Source organism: Puma concolor, chromosome B3 (assembly GCF_028749965.1).
Source record: "Puma concolor isolate L17-30 chromosome B3, mPumCon1.1.hap2, whole genome shotgun sequence".
NCBI classification, from domain to species: Eukaryota; Metazoa; Chordata; class Mammalia; order Carnivora; family Felidae; genus Puma; species Puma concolor.
In genome coordinates this window covers 107,933,605-107,960,834 of record NC_141672.1, presented here as the reverse complement: position 1 = coordinate 107,960,834, position 27,230 = coordinate 107,933,605, and the positions used below count along the sequence as shown (strand labels likewise).

Sequence of the window (27,230 nt, the reverse complement as noted above, 5' to 3'; positions counted from 1 at the left end):
AACCATTCATAAATCTTCTATGAAGTTGTGTTCAGTCTTTTGGCCTTTTTAAAAATTAAATTGTCGGGGCGCCTGGGTGGCGCAGTCGGTTGAGCGTCCGACTTCAACCAGGTCACGATCTCGCGTTCCGTGAGTTCGAGCCCCGTGTCGGGCTCTGGGCTGATGGCTCAGAGCCTGGAGCCTGTTTCGGATTCTGTGTCTCCCTCTCTCTCTGCCCCTCCCCCGTTCATGCTCTGTCTCTCTCTGTCCCACAAATAAATAAACGTTGAAAAAAACTTTAAAAAAAAAATAAATAAAAATAAAAATTAAATTGTCTTTTTATTTTTGAGTTGTAGGAGTTCTTTATGTATCTTGGATGCCCGTCCTTTGTGGGATGTATGTTTTGTGAATACTTTATCTCATAGGACTTAGTTTTTAAGTACTTTTTTTCCCTACAAATACTCACGGAGCACTTACTATGTGTTGGAATATGGTAGTAAACAAAATACACAAAAAACATTTTTACCCTTTTGGAGTCACTGTGATTCCTCTGTACAGTGAGAGAGACTGGTAAGAAGGCTCCTTCAATGATCCAAGAGATGATAGCTTGGGGCAGGTTTTAGTAAGGGAGTGGCTGTTTGGATTCTTGGAGGTACTTGTAAGTAGTGCTGACTGATTTGTTGTGTAAGAGAGGGAGGAATCAGTGGTGACTCCCAAGATTTTTGTCCAGAGGAGCAGAAGGATAGAGTTGCCATTTATGAGATAAGGAAGTTTATAGGAGAAATGGGTTTGGGTGGGCATGGCGGTAGTGGTGGATTAGGAATTCGGTTTTAAATATGTTGAGATGCCTATAGATATCTATATGGAGTGATGATGTGAGGAATTGTATATATGAATTTGGAGTTCAGGGAAGAGTTCTGGGTTGGAGATAGGAATTTGGGGGTCATGAGCATGTAGAACCCACTGTTACACTGACAGTGGGGCCAGAACTTGAAGAGAAGAGGCACACAAATCACTAATTTTTAATAATAAACTTTATTTTGGGGTAATTTTAGGTTTACACAAAAGTTGCAAAGATTGTGCAGGGTTCTCCTATGCCCTTTACCCATTTTCCCTTAATATTAGCATCTTAGATAACTATAGTACACTTATCAAAGCTAAAATACTAACATTGGTACATTGCTATTAATTCCAGTTCAGACTTTGTCTCACCAGTTTGAAATCACTAATTGTAATGTAAGATGGAAGTTCAGAAACATTTTATGAATCAATTGTGTAAGTTTTTGACTGCTTTTTCATCTCCCTTTATAGAACTAATGGCTGAAGAGTAAACCAACATGGCAACTATGGTTCCACCAGTGAAACTGAAATGGCTTGAACACCTGAACAGCTCCTGGATTACAGAGGATAGTGAATCTATTGCTACAAGAGAGGGAGTTGCTGTTCTGTATTCTAAACTGGTCAGCAATAAAGAAGTAGTACCTTTGCCCCAACAAGTTTTGTGCCTCAAAGGACCACAGTTGCCAGACTTTGAACGTGAGTCTCTTTCAAGTGATGAGCAGGACCACTATTTGGATGCCCTTCTTAGCAGCCAGCTAGCACTAGCGAAGATGGTATGTTCAGATTCCCCATTTGCTGGGGCACTTCGAAAACGACTGCTTGTACTCCAGCGTGTCTTTTATGCACTTTCTAATAAATACCATGACAAAGGCAAAGTGAAACAGCAGCAGCATTCTCCGGAGAGCAGCTCTGGTTCAGCAGATGTCCATTCTGTTAGTGAACGTCCCCGGTCAAGCACTGATGCACTTATAGAAATGGGTGTTCGAACTGGTCTAAGTTTATTATTTGCACTTCTAAGACAAAGTTGGATGATGCCTGTGTCAGGACCTGGTCTTAGTCTTTGCAACGACGTTATTCATACTGCAATTGAAGTTGTCAGCTCTTTGCCACCATTATCTTTAGCAAATGAAAGCAAGATTCCTCCAATGGGTTTGGACTGCTTATCACAAGTGACAACATTTCTTAAAGGAGTAACTATTCCCAATTCTGGGGCAGACACTTTAGGTCGCAGATTAGCTTCTGAGTTGCTACTTGGTTTAGCAGCTCAGCGAGGCTCTTTGCGGTACCTTCTTGAATGGATAGAAATGGCTTTGGGGGCTTCAGCGGTTGTAAATTCCATGGAGAAAAGCAAACTACTATCAAGCCAGGAAGGAATGATCAGCTTTGACTGCTTTATGACTATATTAATGCAGATGAGGCGTTCTTTGGTATGTACTATAAATCTGCCTTCAATTTAATCTGTAATAAACCATCTTATTCCTTTTTTGACTTCTTTTATTTACTGCTCCCCAATACCTGCAATTAAGGAAGAAGAGAGTTAGCCTTTGTTGAGTACCTGCTAACAACAAGGTGCTTTGGATGCATCCTGTGATTCAATTATCATGATAATCATGAGGTAGATATAATTTATCCTTATTTTAAGGAAGAAGAAACTGTGACAGTTACCTAAATTTACACGTTTGGCAAAAAGAACTAGAAGTGAAACATATACTGATTAAGTACTTATGGGGCAGACACTTCATTATTTATTTCTTACTCCAAGTCTGTCTTTGCAGACCATGTATTGTATTTATGTTAAGTTTATTCATTTTTTTTCCTGTGAAGGCCTACCTTAAAGTAGATCTAAAATACAATAAGTTTACATTATTGTTGGATTTCCAGTTTTCTCTTCACTTTACCTCTTTCATTCCTGGATAAAATGTCAAATACACCTAGTCAGAAGGGGCCTCCCTCCATAACTTCCAAGTTTATACCCTATGATATAGCTCCTTATTGTAATGAGGGCACCACGGAAAACTAGATTGCTTTTGACAGAAATCTGGATCTGTTCTGGGGAAGAATCTTGTATATTTGATTTAGTTTGGCTCTCCTAACATCACCAGAGACCTATATTAGATTGAATTTAATTTAATTTCAGATTGGCTTTAGAGGGAAGGAAGGGTTATTTAGTTGAATTTTATGTTTATTATTCCTTCTTGCACAGTAAGTGATAGAGTCTGATGCTCTTGGTCTTCAGAACTCACGTTTCTTACACTTTACAGTGTTGTCTGAGAATTTGGAAAATTGGTGTATCCACTCCTTGTACACTGGACCCCAACTTGACCTGATCCTCCCTGCCTTAAGTTTCTCTACCCCTGAACAACTGGGACAAAAGTCACCACCCAAGTTAGAAGTGAAAGAGAGAGACACATAACCATTAACTGAGTATCTGATGTAAGGCCTAACAAAAATAAGTTCAATCCATAAATTTTATTTACTTGTGTGATTCTTAACCTTCAGTGATAACACATGTGTAGTAATTGTTTGAATGGGAGTCCACAAGATATTCATGACCTTATATTTAAATAGAGAGTAGGGAAAAAATGTCATTGTATATCTCTGAATTCTAAAAGAATAAACAACAGTTAAAACACCATTGGCCTTTGATGCCACTTCGTGTTTATTTAACACTGTGTGCCAGATGGTGTCAGGCACTGAGTTAAAAAGATAAATGAGCTTTGTAGCGTCCATGCCCTCAGCCAACTCACAGTTTAAGGAAAGAGAGATGCACAAACATTTCAAATTAAAGATAATGAGCTGTAGTAGAAGTCTGCACAGAGAGGAGGTGATGGGACACAGGAGGAGAGCTGGAGGGAAGGGGCGGAAAATGCCTTGTGGAGGAAGGATCCCTGAGCTTAGTTGGAAAGTAGAGTTTGCCTGCAAACGTGAAATGTGTAAGTGGAGGTAGCTGGAGAAGTTTTCAGATGAAAGGACCAGAATTCACAAAGTGACCAAGGTGTAGGAGAGCAAGCCCCTGCTTGTATGGGGTGGAATGGGATGAGATAAAGCTGCTAAGTAGGCAGGGCCTTGTATCTCATGCTATGCAGTGAAAATTAGTGCTATAGGCAGTGGGGAGTCATTGAAGCAATTTTAAGTGGAGTCAAACCAGATAGCAAGAATATGTGGAAAGGTACTCTATCCAGTACCTGGATATTATGTTCTTGTCAGAATATCTTAAAAAGATGAATGTGGAAAAAAAAGGTATAACATTATTTTTGATAGTAGATGCTTAAGAGGTGGGTAATTAAATGAAGACCTATGAAATCATGAATTTGTTATTTTAATTTCCACTTATCTTTATATCATTGAAATTCCTGTGATATGTTAACAGTGTATAAAGTTACACATTTCATGTGCTATATTTTCCAAAATTTAGTTGTTTAAAAAATACTTAGGGATAGTATTGTTTTCTTATTTACATTAAGAATTCTGTACAGAATGGGTTTTAGAGATGTCTTTAATCCTTACTGACTGACTGGAGCTGGAGTAGTCTCAGTCTTAACTACATTATCCCCCCCTATCCCTGGGGGCTATGTTCCAAGACCCCCCCAGTAGAAGCCTGAAACTGCAGATAGTGCTGCGAACCTTATGTGTACTGCGGTTTTTCCTGTACATGCATACATATGATATAATTTATAAATTAGGCACAGTAAGAGACTAACAACAATAATAGTGCTATTATAACAATATACTGTAATAAAAGTTACGTGAATCTGGTTTCTCTTTCAAAATGTCTTAATGTACTGCACTCACCGTTCTTGTGATGATGTGAGATGATACAATGCTGATGAGAGAAAGTGAGGGGAATGAGCAGGTAGTGTGACCTAGCATTAAGCTACTGTTGACCTTCTGACTATGTCAGAAAGAGGAGCATCTGCTTCTGGACTGCTATTGACCTTGGGTAACTGAAACTGCAGAAAGTCAAACTGTGGATTGGGGAGAGGGGAGAGTACTGTATTGACTGTATTGGGAAGGACAGAAATCAGTGACAGTGTTTGAAGGATGTTTTGTTGGTTTGGTATTTTCAAATTTAGAAAGAATTTATTAAAGATTTCTTGTATTTTCTTTCTCAGTGTACATGATGCAAATTAATTACTGCTACCAGTTTTGAGTTGTTATTATATACTAGGAGCTGTGCTAAGCATGTTTTATACATAACTCTATTTAATCTTCCCAACAAACCTAAATAATATCTGCATTATTCTTGTCTAAGGATAGGGAAACTTATCCTTCATTAACACATCCAATAGGTGATGGAGCCTGGATTTAAACCCAGATCTGTTACTGAAAACTTCATGTGGTTTTCAACATTTTCCTCCATATTGTAGAAAGGCATAAAAAAGAGGATTATAATGGCTCTCGTACCAGCTCCTAGGAAGGTGCAGCAGTCTACTTCTTCATCTGCTTTTGATTTGAAGATCACTTGAGATGGCCTTTAAATAACGGAACCATAGATTACACTTGTGTTTTCCTCAGAAGTTCTGCACAGCTAATGATGGAATTCGTTGAATCTGTGCCCCAAAGTATTTGCTGAGATCGCAGCACCTTGTATATCTAGGTGCTAGTTAATTTTGAACACTCACTTTCTGGTATGATTCCAGACCTACAAGTGGCTGGCTCTCTTTAGCTTTACTACTCAAAGAGTAAGCCTCAGGTAGCAGCATTGGCATAACCCGGGAGCTTGTTAGAAATGCAGAACCTTAGACCCTATCTATAGTTACTGAATTGGAATCTGTGCTTTAACATAATCTCCAGATAATTCATGTCCCTATTAAAATTTGAGAAGCACCATCTTAAATAGATAAAAATTGATTTGGTGGCAGCAGGTTAGTACCTAATAAACTAGCCATAACTTAAATAGCCAACATATTCATTTGTTTAATTACTTAGGAATCATGTTGATTAAAATAGTTTGAATTAATAAAATTGATATTGATAAATGGGATCTTATAGGGCCAGCCTCCCTTCCGTAATAAAAGACACACTTTCCTATCATATATCTGCCAGTTTATCATCTAGAATATAAATATTTTTACAGTACAGAATCCTTTGAAATAAAGCTACTTATGAAAATTTCATGATTAAAGAATTGTTAAACCAGAGAAAGAACTTGACATTTGTGGTCTAAAGATTTAAGTATTTGAGAATTTGAGGGAGCAGTGAGATCAAGTTCACTTTCTGGTTTGTCGTTTTTTAATGATGGAATGATTTCTTGTCACAGCCATTGGGCCCTTCTGTAGAGTCCCAGAGAGGTCTACGATTCTTCAGCTGTGATAGGAGAAAGATGCTTTGTTGCTAGTGTAGTCAGCACTGATTTGTGAGACTGATGAACTGATTTGTGAGACTTTAGTTTTGCTGAAACTAAGAAGGGAGGAACAGACTTTCTGCTGCTCTGGTCAAGGTCATCACTCAAGCTCGCTATGTTCTACTTGCTGTATCCTTGGAGACAGGTGGGCAAGGCAGCCCCAGGAGAGTAGAATATTTCCTGGGGCCTCATTTACTGGATATTGGCCACTCAAAGAATATGTGATTAGTAAAATTCTGCCTCCTTGACTATTTTCTGGGTCAGGCCCTATGATTATTGAATAGGGTAATCATTGAGGAATTGGCACTTAATTTAGTGTTTCACTCTATAGCTCTTTCTTTTATAACACTTCTATATAAAAGTTGGTTTCATGACCTAGTGTTAGGATTTGATCTTAATATGCATAATCATATAAACAATTCCTCAGGTATTTTTGTGGAATACTTAAGTGATTTTAATACATATGTCTCCTGAAACTGTAGGGTTCATCTGCTGATCGAAGTCAGTGGAGGGAACCAACCAGAACATCTGATGGCTTGTGCTCACTCTATGAGGCAGCTTTATGTCTCTTTGAAGAGGTATGTAATAATCATATCTTTTACATTAAAACTACTTTGTCTTAAAATGCTGTAGCATGTGTTTATCCCTTAAAAATAATTATTCAATCTTTGGAAAGGATGCAAAAGGAAGTAGCATCAGTAGTTGCCTCTAGAAAGTAGAGCTAGGGTGTCTGGCCTCAGGAGTGGGAAGGAGACATACTTTTCAATTTATATATACCCTTTTATTCGTTTTGAACTTTGTGTCATGTGCAGGTAACTTTAATTTAAAACATTTATTATTAAATAGATACAGAAAGACATATAAACAAATGTCAGGCTTAATGAATTATTATAAAATAAATTTTCTTCTCATCTTACCCAGGTAAAGAAGTAAAACTACCAGCCACTCAGAATGGCCCTTTCATGTTTTGGTCATTACCCCTGTCCTCCTCTCCTACGTAATCACTAAGCTGACTTTCAGAGTAATCACTTCCTTGCATTTCTTTGTTGTTGTGTCACCCAGGTGTGTATCTCTAGACACTGTAGACACTGTCTTGCCTATTTAAAAAAAAAAAAGATGTCTTTGGGGTGCCTGGTGGCTCATTTGGTTAAACGTCTGACTGTTGATTTCGGCTTAGGTCATGATCGCACTGTGTCATGAGATCAGGCTCTGCTCTGTGTGTGGAGGTTGCTTACGATTCTTCTTCTCCTTCCCTTTGTTCCTTCCTCCCTCTCCCTCTCCCCCCCCCCCCCCCCCCCCGTCTAAACACACACACACACACACACACACGATGTCTTTTAAATCAATCTATGGGTTCCCCTCCATTTATTTCTTTTCCTTCAATGTTTTTGCTCAGGAACCTGGGCTTTTTGCTGATTGATTACTCATAATGTGGTTCACCATGTTCTATTTATTTCCTGCAAATTGTCAGGTGGATCCAGAGGCTTGACCTGAGGATTAATCCTTTTAGCAAGGTTTGATCTTAGGTTTGATCCCTTTGGCAAGACTGTATGGCATTGTGATCTTCCATCAGCTTCCTTCTAATTGTCTCTCTTTTTGTGGTATTAGCAAATGTTGATGCTACATTTATATGACTACATTTATTAATTCATTGATGGTTGAGTGCAAAACGGTGATACTTTAACTGTATCATTCTTCTTCCATTTATTCTTTGGAATGTTTTTATAAAGGTGATTCCCTTATCAATTATTTGGTTACTCTGCTTCAGTTCATTTAAGAAAGGCAGAAGAAGTGCTTGATTCTGTTTATCCAATTTTTAAAAATTTTGACACTGATTTTTATTTACTAGTGTTCAGTTTATTGAATTAGTCTGTTATCCTCCAAACTTGACCAGTTGATTTCTTTTGAAAAATATTATTATGAACCCATAGTAGTGGGCCAATAGTCTTCTGGGGTAGTAGTCTCTTCAGGGTGGTTCCTAAATTCTTTTGACATAGACCTAATAATCTTTGATAGCTTTCTTGCTGTCTGACACATTAAATTACTCTAGATTCATCTTGTACATTTCTTGCCCCAGATCTAGAATCAGATAGCTATTTCTTCAAAAAGCCCTAGTTTCTTTTAGTGGGAAATAGTATTTCAGAACCACAATCAGAGTGTTAAAAATGTTCATCACTACTGAGTATTTTGTTTCTAGGCTTTTATAGTGGACAGAGCTAGAGTGTGTGTATTTAAAGCTAATATACCTCATGATTTGATGCTGATACTTTCAAATTCAGAGCCAAAGAATTTTTACTTAATCTTTTCTATATTACATTTATATCTCCTTTCTTCTAAACTAAGAATACTCATTCTCAAGGGTATAGGGTTGGTAGAATTAGAATACCCCAAAATTACTTACTTGTTTTAATCATTTATTGCACACAGTCACAAACAGCCACCCTAAAATAAGACAAATACTACCACCATATGACTACTGAAAACATTACATTTTTTTAATTTTAACTTTATTTTTAAAATTTACATCCAAATTAGTTAGCATACAGTGCAACAGTGATTTCAGGAGTAGATTCCTTAGTGCCCCTTACCCATTTAGCCCATCCCCCCTCCCACATCTCCTCCAGTAACCCTCTGTTTGGTCTCCATATTTATGAGTCTCTTATGTTTTATCTCCCTCCCTGTTTTTGTATTATTTTTGTTTCCCTTCCCTTATGTTCATCTGTTTTGTCTCTTAAAGTTCTCATATGAGTAAAGTCATATGATATTTGTCTTTCTTTGACTAATTTCGCTTAGCATAATACTCTCTAGTTCCATCCATGTAGTTGCAAATGGCAAGATTTCATTCTTTTTGATTGCTGAGTAATACTCCATTGTGTGTGTGTGTGTGTGTGTGTGTGTGTGTGTGTGTGTGTGTGTGTGTGTACACACCACATCTTCTTTATCCATTCATCCATCGATGGACATTTGGGCTCTTTCCATACTTTGGCTATTGTTGATAGTGCTGCTATAAACATGGGGGTGCATGTGTCCCTTTAAAACAGCACACCTGTATCCCTTGGGTAAATGCCTAGTAGTGCAATTGCTGGGTTGTAGGGTAGTTCTATTTTTAGTTTTTTGAGGAACCTCCATACTGTTTTCCAGAGTGGCTGCACCAGCTTGCATTCCCACCAACAATGCAAAAGAGATCCTCTGAAAACATTACATTTTTATATATGTTCTTTTTTTTTTTTTATAGTTAACATTAAATGTACATAGAGCATCATGTTCTCTTCCTTTTAACCCTCATTTAGTTTTAGTTTTAGAAGTAACTATATATTTAATGCTCACAGTCAGCTTCTCTGTTAATGTCTTTTTCTTCTTTTGGGTTATCTGAATCTCATTCTCTAGTACATTCCTCAGTAAAGTCCATTAGAACAATATTGTCTTCTGGGGCGCCTGGGTGGCGCAGTCGGTTGAGCGTCCGACTTCAGCCAGGTCACGATCTCGCAGTCCGGGAGTTCGAGCCCCGCATCAGGCTCTGGGCTGATGGCTCAGAGCCTGGAGCCTGTTTCCGATTCTGTGTCTCCCTCTCTCTCTGCCCCTCCCCCGTTCATGCTCTGTCTCTCTCTGTCCCAAAAATAAATAAACATTGAAAAAAAAAAAAATTAAAAAAAAAAAAAAAAGAACAATATTGTCTTCTTATGTGTTAATAATTGCTGTCCAGTTTGTACTTTAAAGTCAGTTTTGAGAATATAAAATCTTTGGGTCACATTTTCTTTTCTTCTGCACCTCAGTTATGTTCATCCGTTTTCTTCTGGCATGAACCTTTGCTGTCAAAGTCTGAAGATAATCTGATTTTCTTTCCCATGAGTTAGGTGATCTTTAAAGATCAGTATTTCACTTGAATACATGTAGATGTCGTACATTCTGGATTGATATTATCAGAGATATGAGAATTTCAATATGTTGTTTAAAATCTTTTTTATTTCATGGGGCGCCTGGGTGGCGCAGTCAGTTGAGCGTCTGACTTCAGCCAGGTCACGATCTCGCGGTCCGTGAGTTCGAGCCCCGCGTCGGGCTCTGTGCTGCCGGCTCAGAGCCTGGAGCCTGTTTCCGATTCTGTGTCTCCCTCTCTCTCTGCCCCTCCCCCGTTCATGCTCTGTCTCTCTCCGTCTCAAAAATAAATAAACGTTAAAAAAAAAAAAAAACTTTAAAAAAAAATAAAATAAAATCTTTTTTATTTCAGAAAAATTTCCCTAAATTCTGGTTTTTAGTATTTAAAAAATTTTTTAAATTTGATTTTCTTCTTTAAGGACCACCATTATCTGTATGTTGGATCTTTGCCTAACTTTAGTATTTGTCACTTTTTCTTGAATACTTTTTATATCTTTTTCATTTACTTATTTCTAAACATTTTTTCCTTTTTTATTTTTTGTAGCTCTTAAGGTGTTGTCGACTGTATATATTTACACTTGGATTCCTTCTAGTTTAGTCTTCATTTCTGAAATTTTTTTTTCTTCTCTGATTTTTTCTTGAGTTCTGTCATCTCATTTTTGAGTGTTTCTATTTCAGATTTTTGTTTGTCTTTCATGTCTTGTTTCATTTTCTTAATCCCTTTAGCTTGTTTCGAAATAGGTTACAGTTTGATCTGTTTTGTCAGAAGTTCCCTTCTGGCATGCTTTTATTGTAGGAATGTTATTCTGCCTCTTTTCCCCTTTTTTTCTAGTAATAACTTCATGTGGAATTTGACCTGGATATTTTTGTTGCTGATTTTTGTGGACAGTTTGGTTTTCTGAACTTTTAAAATGGAGATGAGATTCAAGATAGCTTTTCAAACACCAAAGACTCCTATTATTTTTTTGTAAAAAAAAAAAACAAAACAAAAAAACAAGATGGTTTTGCAGCATGGTCCCCTCCACCACTTTTATTTTGACATTCTGTCTTTCCTCTTTATTGTCCCTATCCTGCTCAATTTATATTCCTCTCCCAGTAGTTACTCTTTAGTGTGGTGACTGTGTCCTGGAAGGGAATTCTTGCTTGTCAACTTGAAGAGTTCACAAGAAGTAGATTACTATAGCTTTTTTCAAACTTCTCATGGACTCTTTGTACTTACCTGCTGTGAGACCAGGCAGAGTCCTTCCTACTTGCAACTGCTGTTCTTAGATTGGCTTACTGTTCTGTCCATTGAGTACCTAATTGGTTGTTTGAGGTTTTTCCTGTTCTGAGGTCTGTCGGATACTTTATTGCTTCCTCTTGCACAGATGTCATTACTATGTAGTTTTTATGCTGGGTGGTGGTTCGTCTGCATCTGCTTATATTTTTGAAAGGAGTTACTGGAGGTACCCTTATCACCTAGTTTTATTGTGAATGTTAAGTGTGAACTTGAAGTTTGGCCTTGTAGCTGTTCTGTTCAGGGAGTTTAGAAAACTGTGTTGCTGCTGCTGTCATCTTCCTAGGTTCCTATCCCGCCCCTGTCTCTGTTTTTTTTTTTTTTTTTTTTTTTTTTTTTAATGTTTATTTTTGAGAGAGAGAGAGACAGCATGAGTGGGGAAGGGGCTGAGAGAGAGGGAGCACAGAGCCTGATGTGGGGCTCGAACCCATGGACTGTGAGATCATAGCCTGAGCCAAAGTTGGACACTTAAATGACTGAGCCACCCAGCCACCCCTCAGTTGTTTTTAAACACACATTTCTAAGCCCTATAAGTAAATTTTTTTCTATCTCGCTCTTTTTGGGGGTTGTGGGGGGAGGAGAGCTGTGACTTTTTTATAAAACCTATTAATAGCAATAGATTTTTATATTAAAAATTCTAACACATGGGGTGCCTGGGTGGATTAGTCAGTTAAGCATCTGACTCTTGATTTCAGCTCAGGTCATGATCTCACAGGTTCACTGACAGTGTAGAGCCTGCTTGGGATTTTCTCTCTCCCTCTATCCCTGCCCCTCCCTCACTTGTGCTTTCTTTCCCTCTCCCCACCACCCCCCCCCAAAAAAAAATTAAATAAACTTAAAAAAAATTCTAACACTCTTGACCCCACCATTCTCCATTTGTCTCCAGCAAAATTTCAGATTTTTATTAGGGACTGGCAGCCTTCACTTACCCATATTTTGTATGTTCTCAAAACTGTCCTTTTGTTCATTGGAAAATGTTTATTTACCACACATATCATTCTCTTGTTTTGGATACTATTTAATGATTCTGACTAAAATTATTCTATCCCCTTCCATTTAATGGGCTTCTGAAGATTGACTTTTGGAGGTTTTCCTCCTTTTATTTTGTTAGAGCAAAAAACTACTAGACAGAACAATTGGCAACAGCTACAGTCAGAATTAATACACCTTTTAAAAGTAATTTCTTTGCCCAATGTGAGGCAGAGTCGCATGCTCTAAAGACTGAGCTAGCCAGCTGCCCCCAGGGTTAGTATTTTTATTGTATAGAATTCATATAAGCCAGTTGAAAGTCCGTTAAGCTCTAAAAAATAAATGGGCAGAAGTTAGTGGTAAACAAATAGATGAAAAAAACTTTAGTTCTATTGATAATAATGAAATGTGTAGTTAAAATAAGGCATCCTCCTTTATCCCACTTAAGTTTGCAAAAAAATTAGAATCATACATATTGGTATCAATTCAGTGAGACTGGTACTCTCATAAAGATGTATTCCGTGGTTAGGGCAACTGAAATGGCCACACTGGGTCCAATCCTTCTGGTGGGTTGTGGGGGGCGGCAGGTGAAGAAGTCTAGATTTTTAAAAAGCATTATGAATGACAACAGACTTTACCATTGTATTCAACACAGATTGTAAATAAGCAGTGATTTTTATTATACATAGAATATATTGCTGGTGATAAAATAATAAAGTAGCACCATTTTGGAAAGCAATTTGTTACCTAGTATATTTCAAGATTTGTAAGGTTGTTATCCTTTTGGGATATAGTAGCCCCATTTCTGAGGTTCTCTATTTAAGAAGTAATACAAAAAAATGTATTAAAAACTACATTCCTTAAAATGTTCTATATAACAAAAAGAATCTAAATGTCCTGTTTAAAAGAAAGGGTTAAGGGGCACCTGGGTGGCTCAGTCGGTTACGCATCTGACTTCGGCTCAGGTCATGATCTCACAGTCCGTGAGTTCGAGCCCCGCGTCGGACTCTGTGCTGACTGCTCAGAGCCTGGAGCCTGTTTCAGATTCTGTGTCTCCCTCTCTCTCTGACCCTCCCCTGTTCATGCTCTGTCTCTCTCTGTCTCAAAAATAAATAAACGTTAAAAAAAATTTTTAAAGAAAGGGTTAAGTAAATTGTGTTTTTATGTTAGGTGGGAAATTATCATTTCAATCATGAAGATTAGGTAGACATGGAAAATTTTGCATGACTTTTGTATCATTACTTTTATATATGCACTGTGATAACAATGTTAAAGAACACGTATATGCAAAAATCTGGGAAAACATACCTAAAATAGATAGCATTCATTGTTTTAAGGTGATAAGATTATCAATTGTGTTTTCTTTCTTCTTCTTTCTTTCTTTCTTTCTTTCATTCTTTCTTTCTAAAGTAAGCTCTGTGTTCAACGTGGGGTTTGAACTCACAACCCTGAGGTCAAGAGTTGCATGCTCTACCAACTGAGCCAGCCACTTCTTTGTTTTTTAAGCTTTGATTTTCTGTACTGTGTGTACAATAATATAATTTTTAGCTAAAAAAGTCTTGATTGTGTGTCTCTTCCTCCACTTTTGCCACCTTTATTAGTATCTTTTCCAGGAGAGAGTAGTCTACAGTAGTCCATCTGTATTTAAAATTGGATGTGTTGTTCTTAAGTTATTTGAGCAGTTGAGAGTTTTAGAAGAAAGTAAACAGTAATTTCAGGTGACAGTTATAAAAATGTTTCCATTAAAAATATCTTGCCTATGTATTGCATGTTTTTAATTTTAATAGGTTTGCAGAATGGCTTCTGATTACTCAAGAACGTGTGCTAGCCCAGATAGCATTCAGACTGGTGACACTCCCATTGTCTCAGAAACCTGTGAGGTCTATGTTTGGGGGAGCAATAGCAGCCATCAGTTGGTGGAAGGCACACAGGAGAAAATACTACAGCCCAAACTGGCTCCCAGTTTCTCTGATGCTCAAACTGTGAGTTCTCTGCATACTTTACAGATTGGTAGATGACAGGGTTCTCTTTAAATAGTGTTCAGGGCTTTTTTTAAGTGGATGAAGATTCTTGTTTCTTATCTATATCATTTCTACACTGTATTGCATCACTTTTTTCATTTTACTAGAAAAAAACTTTTAGTCCATTTCCCTAACTTTGTTTCTAAGTTTCAAAAAATTAAATTGGGAGCTGGATTTTTAAAAAGAATTATGAATGACAACAGACTTACCATTATATTCAATGCAAATAATAAATAGGACTAAATAAAAACTGGAATTTTCCCTTTGCCAAATCAGCACTTTATTTTCTTATTAACACCTTTTTTCATTTGTGGCTACCTTTAAGCTAAGTTAGAATCTTCCATTTTATTATTATTTTCATTAAAATGTATGTGTTTTTTTTTTGAATGAATGTAAAATACTGTGTATGGTCTTTCACCATAATGGACTCTAAGGGATTTATAGGATAATTTTATTTCTTGCCCTTTACCCAGCCTTTATAAGATGAGGCTAAAACATTTTACTGTGTTGTTTTAGTGAACCATGACTGGGTAGATACCCTGAAAAGATAACATATACATTAATTTGAGCTCAGCAATAAAGTCAACATAAAAAGGCCAGTAATAGTTTTCCTAATTTTCTGTTTAATCTCTCTGGAGATTCATGTCAAGTTCTGACTTTAAAGACTTCCTTTGAACCTCTTTGATAAAACTAACGTCAAATATTATACTTTGATTCTCACAGAAGCATTTTATTTTATTATTCTCTTTGTTTGCTTATAGATTGAAGCTGGGCAATACTGCACTTTTGTTATTTCTACGGATGGCTCTGTCAGAGCTTGTGGTAAAGGCAGCTATGGAAGACTGGGCCTTGGAGATTCTAATAATCAGTCCACTTTAAAGAAGTTAACATTTGAACCTCACAGGTCCATTAAAAAGGTTTCATCTTCTAAAGGATCTGATGGTCACACTTTAGCTTTTACAACAGAAGGAGAAGTCTTCAGTTGGGGAGATGGTGATTATGGGAAACTGGGACATGGAAATAGTTCAACACAGAAATATCCTAAGCTTATTCAGGGCCCTCTGCAGGGAAAGGTATGTGCTTTCTTTTTGTATTTAAAAATAATTAGATGCACTGTGCTATAAGGATGGTATCTTTCAGATTTTGATGTATTCTTTCTGAAGTGGCACTCTACCCGCAAATCCTTTGGCTTATCTTTTGTATGTTTGCTTTATGGTTTACAAAACACTTTCACATACAGTATTTAATTTTAATTCTTACAACAACTTTGTTAAGGTAGTTATTATTCTCATTTCACATGAGGAAACTGAGAATCCTCCATTCAGCAAATATTTGTTTAGTACCTTCCAAGAGCCAGGCAGTGTTTTAGGTAGTTGACACAACAGCAGTGAACAAAACAGACAAGATCCTTGCTCTCATGGAGCTTTAATCTGTGGATAGAGATAAAAAATAAGTAAGCACATAAAATAATTTCAAATAATAGTAGGGAAAAAAATGAGTAACGTAGTAGATACTAACTTGGGTGGGGTGTGGTATTAGATAATGAGGTTGTAAGGTTAGAGGAGGTGGCATTTTAATAGAAACTTAAATGAGGCTTTTAGAGTGGTTAACTAACTTGCCTAAGGTCACACACAAATAATTAGCACCATTACAAACTGAACTTAGATCTCCTCTTCTTCTTTTTTTTTTTTTAATGTTTACTTACTTTTGAGATAGCGTGGGAGCAAGCTAGTGGGAGAGGGGCAGAGAGAGGGGAGACAAAGAAAATGTGCTATCAGCACAGACTGTGAGGTCATGACCTGAGCCAAGGTCAGTTGTTTAACTGACTGAGCCGCCCAGGCACCCCTAGACTTCCTCTTCTTATTTCTGTTTTACCTTTCCTTAAAGGTATTTTCCTTAAAGGTATTCCTTAAAGGTATTTTCCTAAACTTATATGCAATTATATGGATTCCTCCATTTTAAGATTGCATTCTTTCTACAAAAGTTTTTTTTTATATAAAATCCTTTTAAAGTTTCAATTTTTATTTTATACCAGAATTACAAGTGGGCACTTTTACTTCATAGGAGATTGTCTGACAAGGTTGGCTATCAAATGAATTTTACTTTATTATAACTTTCAGTATTTTAACTTAGACATCAACCCCAAAGCAATGAGCCTTGGAATGTTCTACTTGACAACATAATGGGATACTTGATAAGATATTGAATGTGGAGCTCTAAGGAGATTTTCAGACAAATACTACTTGAAGTTGCATTTTTCTGGTCTTTCCAGCACCTTCTTTCTTCCTTAATTCTAATGCTGTAAAAAATTTTTACTTCTGTTCCTTTTAATGTCCTTTAATGTCCCATTTTGCAGTGGAAACATTGCCAACATAACTTAGTATGGACATCATAAAGGAAAAATGTTCCAAAAAGTAAATTACTTTTACAGATAAAAATTTCAAAAGTTTTAGCATATTGTCTAGAATATATTAGGTGCTCAGTATTTTTAATTGAATCTAAACTTTAAATTTTCTAAAGTGAGTTCAAATTTTTGAATATTGAAAAGATGCAAATAATTAGTATATTTTTTCTGTTAAATTACTATTTGACTAGTGTTAAAAGGTATGATAGTGATCCCCCAATTATGTTGCTTATAATCTTATTCCCCTGATTCTACTCATCAACTATATAGCTAATTGAGGGTAAAGAGATAGTGTTAGGAGTTTAATTAATGTAAGCTTATATACTGCTTAGATCTTTCTGCATTGGTAATAATCACTGTGTTTTTGAGTTATCCCTATTATGTAATGAATTTTTCTTGATTAGCCAGGATTGTAGGTTTTATGTTAACATTATATTTAAAATTTTTTCATTGTACATGAGCATTCAGCCCCAGCCAACTCTTTGAGTAAAAACTTGATTGGTGTGATATCATATCCTTGCAAGTGATTAGATTAATATATTCAGGGCTCCTGCTAGCCTTTACAGTGCCTTTGCATGAATTAAGGAAAGTTACCTTCTCTGAGTGGAAGGCAAGTTTCATGGGCTGGGAAACAGCAGAGGCTGTATTTCACCACTTTCTTGACCCCAGGTACTTTTGTCCTGAGCACAGCCTCTACAGCTGTACATGGCAACTTCTGGGTAAGTTGTGAATATCAGTATCTCTGAAGTCTCTGTGCATAACATCAAGTATGAACTATATATTTTAGCATATTCATGTTCTTCATCTTGGTGTGCTTTGTGTGCTGTGTAGGTAGTTGTTTGTGTGTCTGCTGGATACAGACATAGTGCTGCTGTCACAGAGGATGGTGAATTATACACATGGGGTGAAGGAGACTTTGGAAGATTAGGTAAGATTTTTTAAAATTGCAGTTACTCTCATAGAAAAATAGAAATGATGGTTCCTAAAAAGTAGTGAGACTAGATTTAATAGGCAAAAAAATTGTTATTTATTTTGTTAGTTTTAGCTCAGAGGAAGATAGTTTTTATATAGTGAATACCTGGATTCTAGTGCTGAAATTTAAGCTGTAATTAAATCCACCAGGCATTTACTGCGTACCTATAATGAACAGACACTGAAGGATTAAGGGGTGAGACACTTTCAGGGGTAAGAAAGATACCATCATGATCCTGAAGTGTGTAATCTAGTTAGTAGTGAAAACTAGTTGACATGAGCATGATCCTAAATAACGTTAGACAAGTGTTGGGAGAGGAACACATATAGCATATTCTAATTATTCACTGAAGGGACTGGGTCTCTCAGTGTGAGAGCAGCCTAGAAGATGAGATGAGAAGATACTAGAAATGATTCTTATTTAATTTTACTTTGAAAATACCTCATTTCTGTCATTAACTTAAAATGTTTATTCTACCTGTGAAGTAATGGCCTAAAGAAAAAGAGTTAACATTATTTCTTTGTTGTATATGTTTTATCCAAGGTCACGGTGACAGTAATAGCCGTAACATTCCAACATTAGTGAAAGACATTAGCAACGTAGGAGAGGTTTCTTGTGGCAGTTCACATACTATTGCTTTGTCTAAAGATGGGAGAACTGTATGGTCTTTTGGAGGAGGAGACAATGGTATGTAAAAATTTATTTATTGATAACTTTGGGCTTGTTTTCTTGAGATTTCAAAAAATTTACTTTTCTGTTGTACATGCCTATTGTAGAAAAACTCAATATTAAGATGAGCAGAAATTTAAATGAACTGTTTCAAGAAATGTTGCTATAGCCGTTGTTAAAACTGTCATAGCTGGACCTCTAAATGATATATATTTAAATATGTACATATATTTCCATATGGATGTCTTTTTTGAAAACCAAAGCAGACTCATATATACCTTAGGTATTTTATAACCTGTTGGTTTTTATCTAACAGTATTTTTTAAAAATGTTTATTTATTTTTGAGAGAGAGACAGGGTGTAAGCGGAGGAGGGGCAGAGAGAGGGAGACACAGACGGGGGAGGGGCAGAGAGAGGGAGACACAGAATCTGAAGCTGTCAGCAGACAGTCTGATGCAGGGCTTGAATTCACAAACCGTGAGATCATGACCTGAGCTGAAGTCAGATGCTTAACCGACTAAGCCACCCAGGTGCCCCAAAATAGCTCAATGTATTCTTTTATGTGATTGTAACACAACTTAAAAAAAAAAAATCAGTTTATTATTGTTGAGTATCTGGGTGGTTTCCAAATATTCTCCTGGATCAAAACTACACAACAGTAACTAAATCTTTGTCCACTTTTTCACAACTACCAGCAGTGTGAGATTGCTTATTTCCCCGTATGTTTCAACAACAAACCATGGGGTATTAAGATTATTTAAAAAATAATTTCAATAGTGAAAATGGTATCATTTAATTAGTATTTCCTTGATTCTTAGGTTGAATTTGTTGTTGGCCATTTGTTTTTCTTCTTTAGTGATTTGCCAAGTCTTATATTTCAGTAATTATTAGATCTGTTCAAAAATTAATAATAGATACATACGCAATCTTGTGTAGAATGTATTTATTACATCAGCAAATTTGAAGTTAGAAATATGACCATCATAGTGGAGAAAGAAAAACAGTTTTTCATGTCTCTCAAAGTTGTTTTAATTACTTGAAATTAAGATTCAGAAGCCTGTTGGTTGTTGGTTTCTATCTTGTAACAAAAACATTCATTTGTTCACATATTCTGCTGTCAGAAACTTAAGAGTTTTGCACATCTGTCAGGTACATGATGGAAAGATGAGCAATATTTGTCAAAATAAATACTTAGGTAAAGAATAGAGGTTCTTTAAAACAAGTAAATTTTTTAATTTGAATGTGTGTGTGTGTGTGTTTTTTTAAATAGGCAAACTTGGCCATGGCGATACTAACAGAGTGTATAAACCTAAAGTTGTTGAAGCTTTACAAGGAATGTTCATTCGCAAAGTTTGTGCTGGGAGCCAGTCTTCACTTGCTTTAACATCAACAGGGCAGGTAGGACTAAGGGATGAGCATAAAAAGCTTAAATTATTTCAGAGGAGTAAGTAACTAAAAAGTAATAATCATAATTAAACTTTAAAGTTAAAAAATACATTTTAAAGGCAGTCTACTGAAATGAAATATTTTCTCCTGTTTGAAGAGGTGGAATATTTGCAAAGGAATCAGGTTTTCTCACCTGTCCCGTATGATCCAGATAAACCTGCCCTCAGCCTCCTGTTCTTTGTATAAAACCTTTTTAGCACTCAGCACCCCTTAAACGTTTTCCTAAAAATTATGGTTAATGGGAGAAAGTGCGAATAGATCTTGTTGGAACCAGTGATAGGAACTAAGAAGGCAAGAAGGTGATCAGTAGAGAGGGTAAGGAGAAATTTCCAAGTGGAAAATAATCTGAGGGGATAGGTATTTGTAAGAAAGGGTGTGTCAGGCTTAAGGTGGTCAGAGCTTTAGAATACCTTTACATAAACTTTTGAACTTCTGTATGCATATTTTGATTTCTGTTTTTGTTGGTGTTAGAGAGGGTCCACGTATGGTGATAGATTGATGATAATTTCCTTCTTATTCCATCAGCAGTGACAGTGAAAAAGTGAGCTGACCACTCATTTTCTCTCATGTCAGAATCCATTATGTGCCACGTAGTGGTATAAAAATGTTTTGTGACTAATTCACAAGACAGATGAATAGCAAAGTTGAAATTAGCATATAGTTTAATTATTTTTTGAGGGTCTAGAATGCCTGTGTCCTAAAAAATCGAACTATTCATTACCCTGTATTTCATTACATTAGTCATTTGTTACAATGCTGGATGCTGCCTTAAAATCTGAAATTTCTCTTGCACATTTTTGTCACTACGGGTTTTGTGGTAAGAATCTGTGAATTGAAGACAGCAGATGCTCGCTTGTTTGGTGTATAGCCATAGTCAAATCACAGACCTCCCTTGATCATCATGTGGTTCTTTTGTATGAAACGATTAATGATTTCCATTTTGCTTACAAATGATCAGGTAAGGTAATTATGTTTATTGAAAGTTTGTATAAATTATCAAGTACTATTCAGCTATTAGTTGATAATACATTTTATTACCTTGAAATCCAAAGGAACTTGTAAGTTAGTTGTGAGATAGAATAGTTGTATCATGAATACACGAAGTTATGTGAAATCAAATATATATACTTAGGAAAAAATAAAATAAGAGAGAAATACTTTTAAATGGCAAGGATACTTCTGTTTACTGTTACAGTTGCTAAGCCTGAGGTGATATCTGCTTTTCCCTCAGTCCTCTTAGGCCACTTCACTGCTGACTTCCCATCATATTAAGTGTGATTCTTATGTTGAAAAATACAGTATGTATTTTTTAGACAACAGAGTCCCTAAATACAGGCCAAGTGTTTCTTTATCTGGTGTTCAGCCAAAGTAACTTGGCAAGAGCAAACTCTAGCTATGTGTGTCTTATTGACAGTACTGTATTGTACTTGAGTGATTTAGGAGATTTAGAATGACTTTGACTACATATTTTTTCATCTTACTTGTGTTTAGTTCTTAACCCCTCCGAAGATATACCTTTAATTGTACTGGAATTTTGTTCTTTCTATCTTTGTCTTAAGTAGTTTTCTAGCAACTGGTACAAGTATTTGCTGCTCATTTTTTGTTTAAGAGGTTTAATCTCTCAGTAGTCTTTACTGAAAGAATTGCAAGACAAAAAAAGTCCCAAACCTGGTGGCGTAAGGGTTAAAGTCTCTATGATATTACCACAACCCACCGAAGGGAAAAGAAGGTCATTTAGTTTGCTAATTGTTTTGATTTGGGGTTGCCAAACTGGCAGTCATTCACCCTTTTATCTTCCTTGTCACCTCACCTTTCCCCCAAGCTTCTTAAATCAGTCAGTGGTTGTAGTAATTAGCCAAAAAAAAAAAAAAAAAAAAAAAATGCAGATGTTCAAAGAGAACTGTGTGGACTCCTGCTTCACATGGCCATCTTTGTAAGTGATCATTAAAATTCTTGTAACAATGAGGTGTGGTGGTTTTTAACTAAATTATAAACATCAGTCTTGTGATTTATATCATTCATTTTATATGTTTATAGCTTGGTCTAGTCAACCAAGAAATATTTATTGAGACCTGCAGAGTGAGAAACATATGAAGAAGTTGTAAGATAGCAACAGTACTTCTAAGCTAAGATTCTTCTAAGATCCTTCCATTTTTTCTGTGACCAGTTATTTTTCTTTTCAGTTTGGCTGCTTGTCTGTGTATATAGTAAACACTTAAAAACAGCACAATAAGTGACTGAAAATCCTTAACAAGTCAGTAAATATTATTTTTAACAACATAAAGTTATTATTTAGTATCAAACCACACTCTTGTTTAATAGATGATATTTATTTTTAAACAGTGTAAGTCTTTGACCTAGTAACGCAGGATGTAACATGTAGTGCTGTTCTGTTTGTTTCAGGTCTATGCTTGGGGCTGTGGAGCTTGTCTGGGTTGTGGTTCTTCAGAAGCTACTGCTTTGAGACCCAAGCTTATTGAAGAACTGGCTGCCACAAGAATAGTTGATATTTCTATTGGAGACAGTCATTGTTTGGCTCTTTCTCATGGTAATGTTACTTATTTTTAAAAGAAATAGTATTAACTGTTACCTTCTATAAATGTATTACATTTAAATTTGGCTTTTCTTGTGTTCTCCATTTTGTTTTTAGATAATGAAGTTTATGCCTGGGGCAATAATTCGATGGGGCAGTGTGGCCAAGGAAATTCCACGGGTCCTATTACTAAACCAAAGAAAGTGAGTGGCTTAGATGGCATAGCTATTCAGCAGATTTCTGCTGGAACTTCACATAGTCTGGCATGGACTGCTCTTCCTAGGGATAGGTAAGAATGCCCACGTTTAAAAATGCTTGTGTTCTAATAACGACAGAAACACCAATAAAAGCAAAAATAATTATACTCTGTTCATAAAAATGACCTTCTGAACATTTCTAGTATTGGTATTTTTACTATCAAAGCAATGACATCTAGAGTTCTTTTGATTTGAATGTTGAGGTTAGATATGTAAGCAAGAAGTTTATACCCTGTATTTAAGATATTTTCTTTTAAAAATTTTTTTTTTTTTTCAACGTTTATTTATTTGGTACAGAGAGAGACAGAGCATGAACGGGGGAGGGGCAGAGAGAGGGAGACACAGAATCAGAAACAGTCTCCAGGCTCTGAGCCATCAGCCCAGAGCCTGACGCGGGGCTCGAACTCACGGACTGCGAGATCGTGACCTGGCTGAAGTTGGACGCTTAACCGACTGCGCCACCCAGGCGCCCCAAGATATTTTCTTAATTTAAGTGTCTTGTAAACATTTTGAATTCCTTCTCTGTCTCTAGATAATGATTTTAAAAATTAAACGCGTATTAAGAGGAAGTTCCATTAAAATAATTTACATTAGAACTAGGCTTTATTCAACAGTTGATTAGCCTCAGTGGCCTTTATGTGGTTGGTTTTTGAAAAGAAACTGGCTGTACTTCTAAATAAAGGAAGTTACTTTTGTAGGAATTTAGCTTTTTCCTGAAGTGGTAACAGTATCTTATTAGATAATCAGGTAGGTGAGTTTTAGACAGTATTAGTGTGAATTTTAAGGAATTTTAGGGTTATTTGAGATACATATTTTCTTATGCATGTGGGCTAATTTAAACTTGACATGTATTATATTTTCACTCTAGACCTTTGATTCAGATGGGTTTATTAGGACATTCTAACCAATTAAGAAATTTATAGATAATTACCTTCCAAAACAAAAGCTAAAGATATAATAAATTGATTATAAATAATTTGCTATTAACATTAAATTTGCAACTTTCCACTTCATATGTAGGTAATTGGTTCTCAAGATCCTGACAGTCTTCACAAGAGTCATTAGGTGTTGTTCTTTTAATAGATTTCAATTTATCATTATATAGAGTCAGGCTGTTTTTCTTAATATGAAATATACATTGTGTAGACCCTTAGAACTAGAAGCCTATAGTAGGTCATGTGACTCAGCCCTCTGCTTTTAAGTGAGTGAATACCCAACCTTCCAAAGCAGGTTGTGGTTATATGTTTTCTTCTTGAAGAACTCTAGGGATGGCAAGTGCTTGGTTTTCCTTGGTTGCTAAAGTGAAGGGTTTTAACTTTCATAATCAAGAAGATCTTCTGTATATCTTATTGAAATCTTTCAGCTTTAGTAATGGTTTAAATTTTGTTTTTGATCATGTGTGAAAATTCCCGTCAAGTCTGTTACATGATTTTCTTCTTCCTTCTAGACAAGTTGTTGCGTGGCACCGACCTTATTGTGTAGATCTTGAAGAGAGTACCTTCTCACACCTGCGTTCTTTTCTTGAGAGATACTGTGATAAAATAAACAGTGAGATTCCCCCACTCCCTTTCCCTTCATCAAGGTATGTTATATATATGTATATAAGGTGTGTGTGTGTGTGTGTGTGTGTGTGCGCGCGCGTGTGTGCGCCCACACGCCTGCGCATGCCTACACCTATTACTCATTTTGAGTTTTGACTTATTCTTTTTGTCCTATTTTGCCCTCATTTATATTAAACTCCTTTAAAATCTAAAAAAGAGCTAAACTTCAGGTACTTACTGATAATAACCTTTAAGAAAAATTACCCATAATTTCACAAATCATGTTTTAAAAATCACTATTGCTCATAATTTGACAAAATTTTTAAAGAGAAAAAAAATGTTACCCAAACTGGATAGAACATGTTCTTTCGTAGGTCAGAAGTTCATAGTAGTTTATTTGGTTTCAGGGAACACCACAGTTTCCTCAAGCTGTGCCTGAAGCTGCTTTCAAATCACCTTGCTCTTGCGCTTGCGGGAGGGGTAGCTACCAGCATTCTTGGGAGACAGGCAGGTCCACTTCGAAATTTGCTCTTCAGACTGATGGATTCAACTGTCCCAGATGAAATTCAAGAGGTAAGCATATAGGACTTGGAATCTGTATCTCCAGACACATCTTTCCCTGAACTTGTTGCTCATAAATTCAGTCATATATTGGAAAAATTCAATTGGATGTTCTTTCCCTTACTCCTATTTTCTTGGTGGGAGTAAATGTTTTTGGTTAACTCATCCTTTAGACAAAAGTCAGATGTTATCTTTGGGAAACCTTTCATTCCCTGCTCTCCTGCCAGGTTAGGTTTCTCCTGTATATGTTTTCATTGCATCACAATGTTTTGGAATTGTCTGTTCACATACAGCTCCTTTTCTACCAGAGGATGAATTTCTGAGGGCAAGGACCCAGTTTTATTTTTTTATTATGGTAGAATACATACAACTTAAACTTTACTATCTTAACCATTTATTTTTTTATTTGAGAGAGAAGGAACATGTGAGTGGGGGAAAGGGGCGGAGGTAGGGGAGGGGGAGAAAGGGAGAGTGAGAGAGATTGAATCCTAAGTAGGTTCTCTGCTCAGCTCAGAGTCCAATGTGGAGCTTGATCCCATGACCCTGAGAAACATGACCTGAGCCCAAATCAAGAGTCAGATGCTTAACCTACTGAGCCACCCTAGTGCTCATAAACCATCTTTCATTATATAGTTCAGTGGTGTTAAATACCTTTGTAATATACAACCACCATCATCATTCATTTTCGTAATTTTTTTCATCTTATAAAATTGAAATTCTACACCCACCAAACAATAAATCTTCATTCCACCCTCTCTCCAGCTTCTGGCAACCACCATTCTACTTTCTTTCTCTTTGATTTTTACACTCTAAATATATAACGTAAGTGGAATCATTTACTCTTTGTCTTTTTGTGACTGCTTATGTCACTTAGTGTAATGTCCTCAGAGTTCATCCATGTTGTAGCCTGTGTCAGAATTTCCTTCCTTTCTAAGGCTTAATAATCTTCTTTTGTACGTAAATATCATATTTTGCTTATCAACTCATCCATCATCTTTATGACCTTGGATTAGCCAATAGTTTCCTAGATATGACACTGAAAGTACAAGCAACCAAAAAAAAAAAAAAAAAAAAGAGAGAAGTTGGACTTCATCAAAATGAAAAACATTTATGCCTCAAAGGAATATTATCAAGAAAACAGACATACAACTCATAGAATGGGAGAAATATTTGTAAATCATATGTCTGATAATACTCTAGTTTCCAGAACATATAAAGGATCCTTACAACTCAACAGTAAAAAGGATGAATAACACAACTTTTAAAAAAAATTTTTTTTAGTAACCCAACTTTAAAAATGAGCAAAGAATCTTGAGTAGACACATTTTCAAAGAAAATATGCATATAGCCAATAAGCACATGAAAAAAAAATGCTCACCAGTGTTAGTGATTAGGGGAATGCAAATCAAAATCACAATGAAATACTGCTTCAAACCCACTCAGTGGCTACAATCAGAAAGACTGACAATAGCAAGTAAGTATTGGTGAGGATGTGGAAAAATTGAAACTCTCTAATTGCTGGTGGAAATGTAAATTGGGACGGCTGCTTTCGGAAGATAGTTCCTTAAATAAACATTAAATTACCATATAATGTAGCATTTCCACATCTAGGTCTATACCCAAAAGAATTTTCACTCAAATCTTTTACAGGAATGTTCATAGCAATATTACTCATAATAACCAAAAAGTGGGAATAAACAAATGTCTGTCAACTCATGAATGGATGAGCTAAATGTGGTATGTCCATGGAGGGTAATATTATTCAGCTGTAAAAAAGAGGTACTGATACATGCTACAACATGATTGAACTTTGTGAACATTGTGCTAAGTGAAAGAAGCCAGTCACAAAAGGCCACATATTACATGATTCCATAAATATGAAATGTACAGAGTAGGCAAATCCGTAGAGAAAGAAAGCAAATCAGTTGGTTGTTAGGGGTTTGGGGGAGGGAGAGATGGGGAGTGACTGCTAACAGACACAGAATTTCTTTTGGGGGTGATGAAAATGTCGTAAAATTAGAAGAGGGGTGATGGTTGTACAACTCTGTGAATATACTAAAAACCACTGAATTTTATACTGAAAAAAAGGTGAATTTTATGACATGTGAATCAGATGTCAATTTAAAAAAAAAACAAAAAAGATAACCGATTTTTCAACTTGAGAGACATATCCCTGGCATGCAGGTATAAGAAATACTAACCTGGTGGTGAATAGGAACTTTGAGTTTTTAATATTTATCAGAAATGAGGTAGTGTAGTATTTTTAAAAGGTCAAAAATCACTGGAAGAAAATAAGGAAAATAAACGTTAAAAAATTATCTTTAGAATTGTTTATTTATTCCTTGAATGTCCTTGGTATCTACTCTGTTAGGAGAGTCCTTAGGAGATGAATTCTCTCGGAATGTGTACAGGCCTGTTTCTGTTCCTTATCTCTGAAACTTCTAGTAACTTAATCCATTTGTAGCAGTAATCACTGTTGCTGCTCTTTTTTGTTTCTTTTTAAATGCTTTATTTTGAGCCATTTGTTGACTTCAGGAAAAGTTG

The 27,230-nt window shown here is 36.1% G+C and overlaps 1 protein-coding gene and 1 long non-coding RNA gene across 12 annotated transcripts in view; one reads left to right on the top strand and one right to left on the bottom strand.

The window, feature by feature from the left end:
- HERC1 (HECT and RLD domain containing E3 ubiquitin protein ligase family member 1) overlaps window positions 1–27,230 on the top strand; it is a 189,982-nt gene that overhangs the window by 43,828 nt on the left and 118,924 nt on the right. For all 11 annotated transcript variants that reach the window (XM_086710897.1, XM_086710904.1, XM_086710902.1 and 8 more), the window contains exons 2-12: window positions 1,291–2,246; window positions 6,646–6,741; window positions 14,069–14,263; window positions 15,064–15,375; window positions 17,538–17,634; window positions 18,223–18,366; window positions 19,619–19,746; window positions 22,198–22,342; window positions 22,445–22,616; window positions 24,032–24,166; window positions 24,533–24,698. In XM_086710897.1, the coding sequence (XP_086567023.1) occupies window positions 1,317–2,246; window positions 6,646–6,741; window positions 14,069–14,263; window positions 15,064–15,375; window positions 17,538–17,634; window positions 18,223–18,366; window positions 19,619–19,746; window positions 22,198–22,342; window positions 22,445–22,616; window positions 24,032–24,166; window positions 24,533–24,698 (2,520 nt within the window). In that variant the 5' untranslated portion in view covers window positions 1,291–1,316. The remainder of the gene's footprint in view (window positions 1–1,290; window positions 2,247–6,645; window positions 6,742–14,068; window positions 14,264–15,063; window positions 15,376–17,537; window positions 17,635–18,222; window positions 18,367–19,618; window positions 19,747–22,197; window positions 22,343–22,444; window positions 22,617–24,031; window positions 24,167–24,532; window positions 24,699–27,230) is intronic.
- Window positions 996–24,583, bottom strand: LOC147580267 (uncharacterized). The gene is made up of 3 exons (XR_015252703.1): window positions 24,470–24,583; window positions 15,646–15,732; window positions 996–2,334 (listed from the first exon to the last, which is right to left on the bottom strand). It is a non-coding gene; the product is annotated as an uncharacterized LOC147580267 (long non-coding RNA).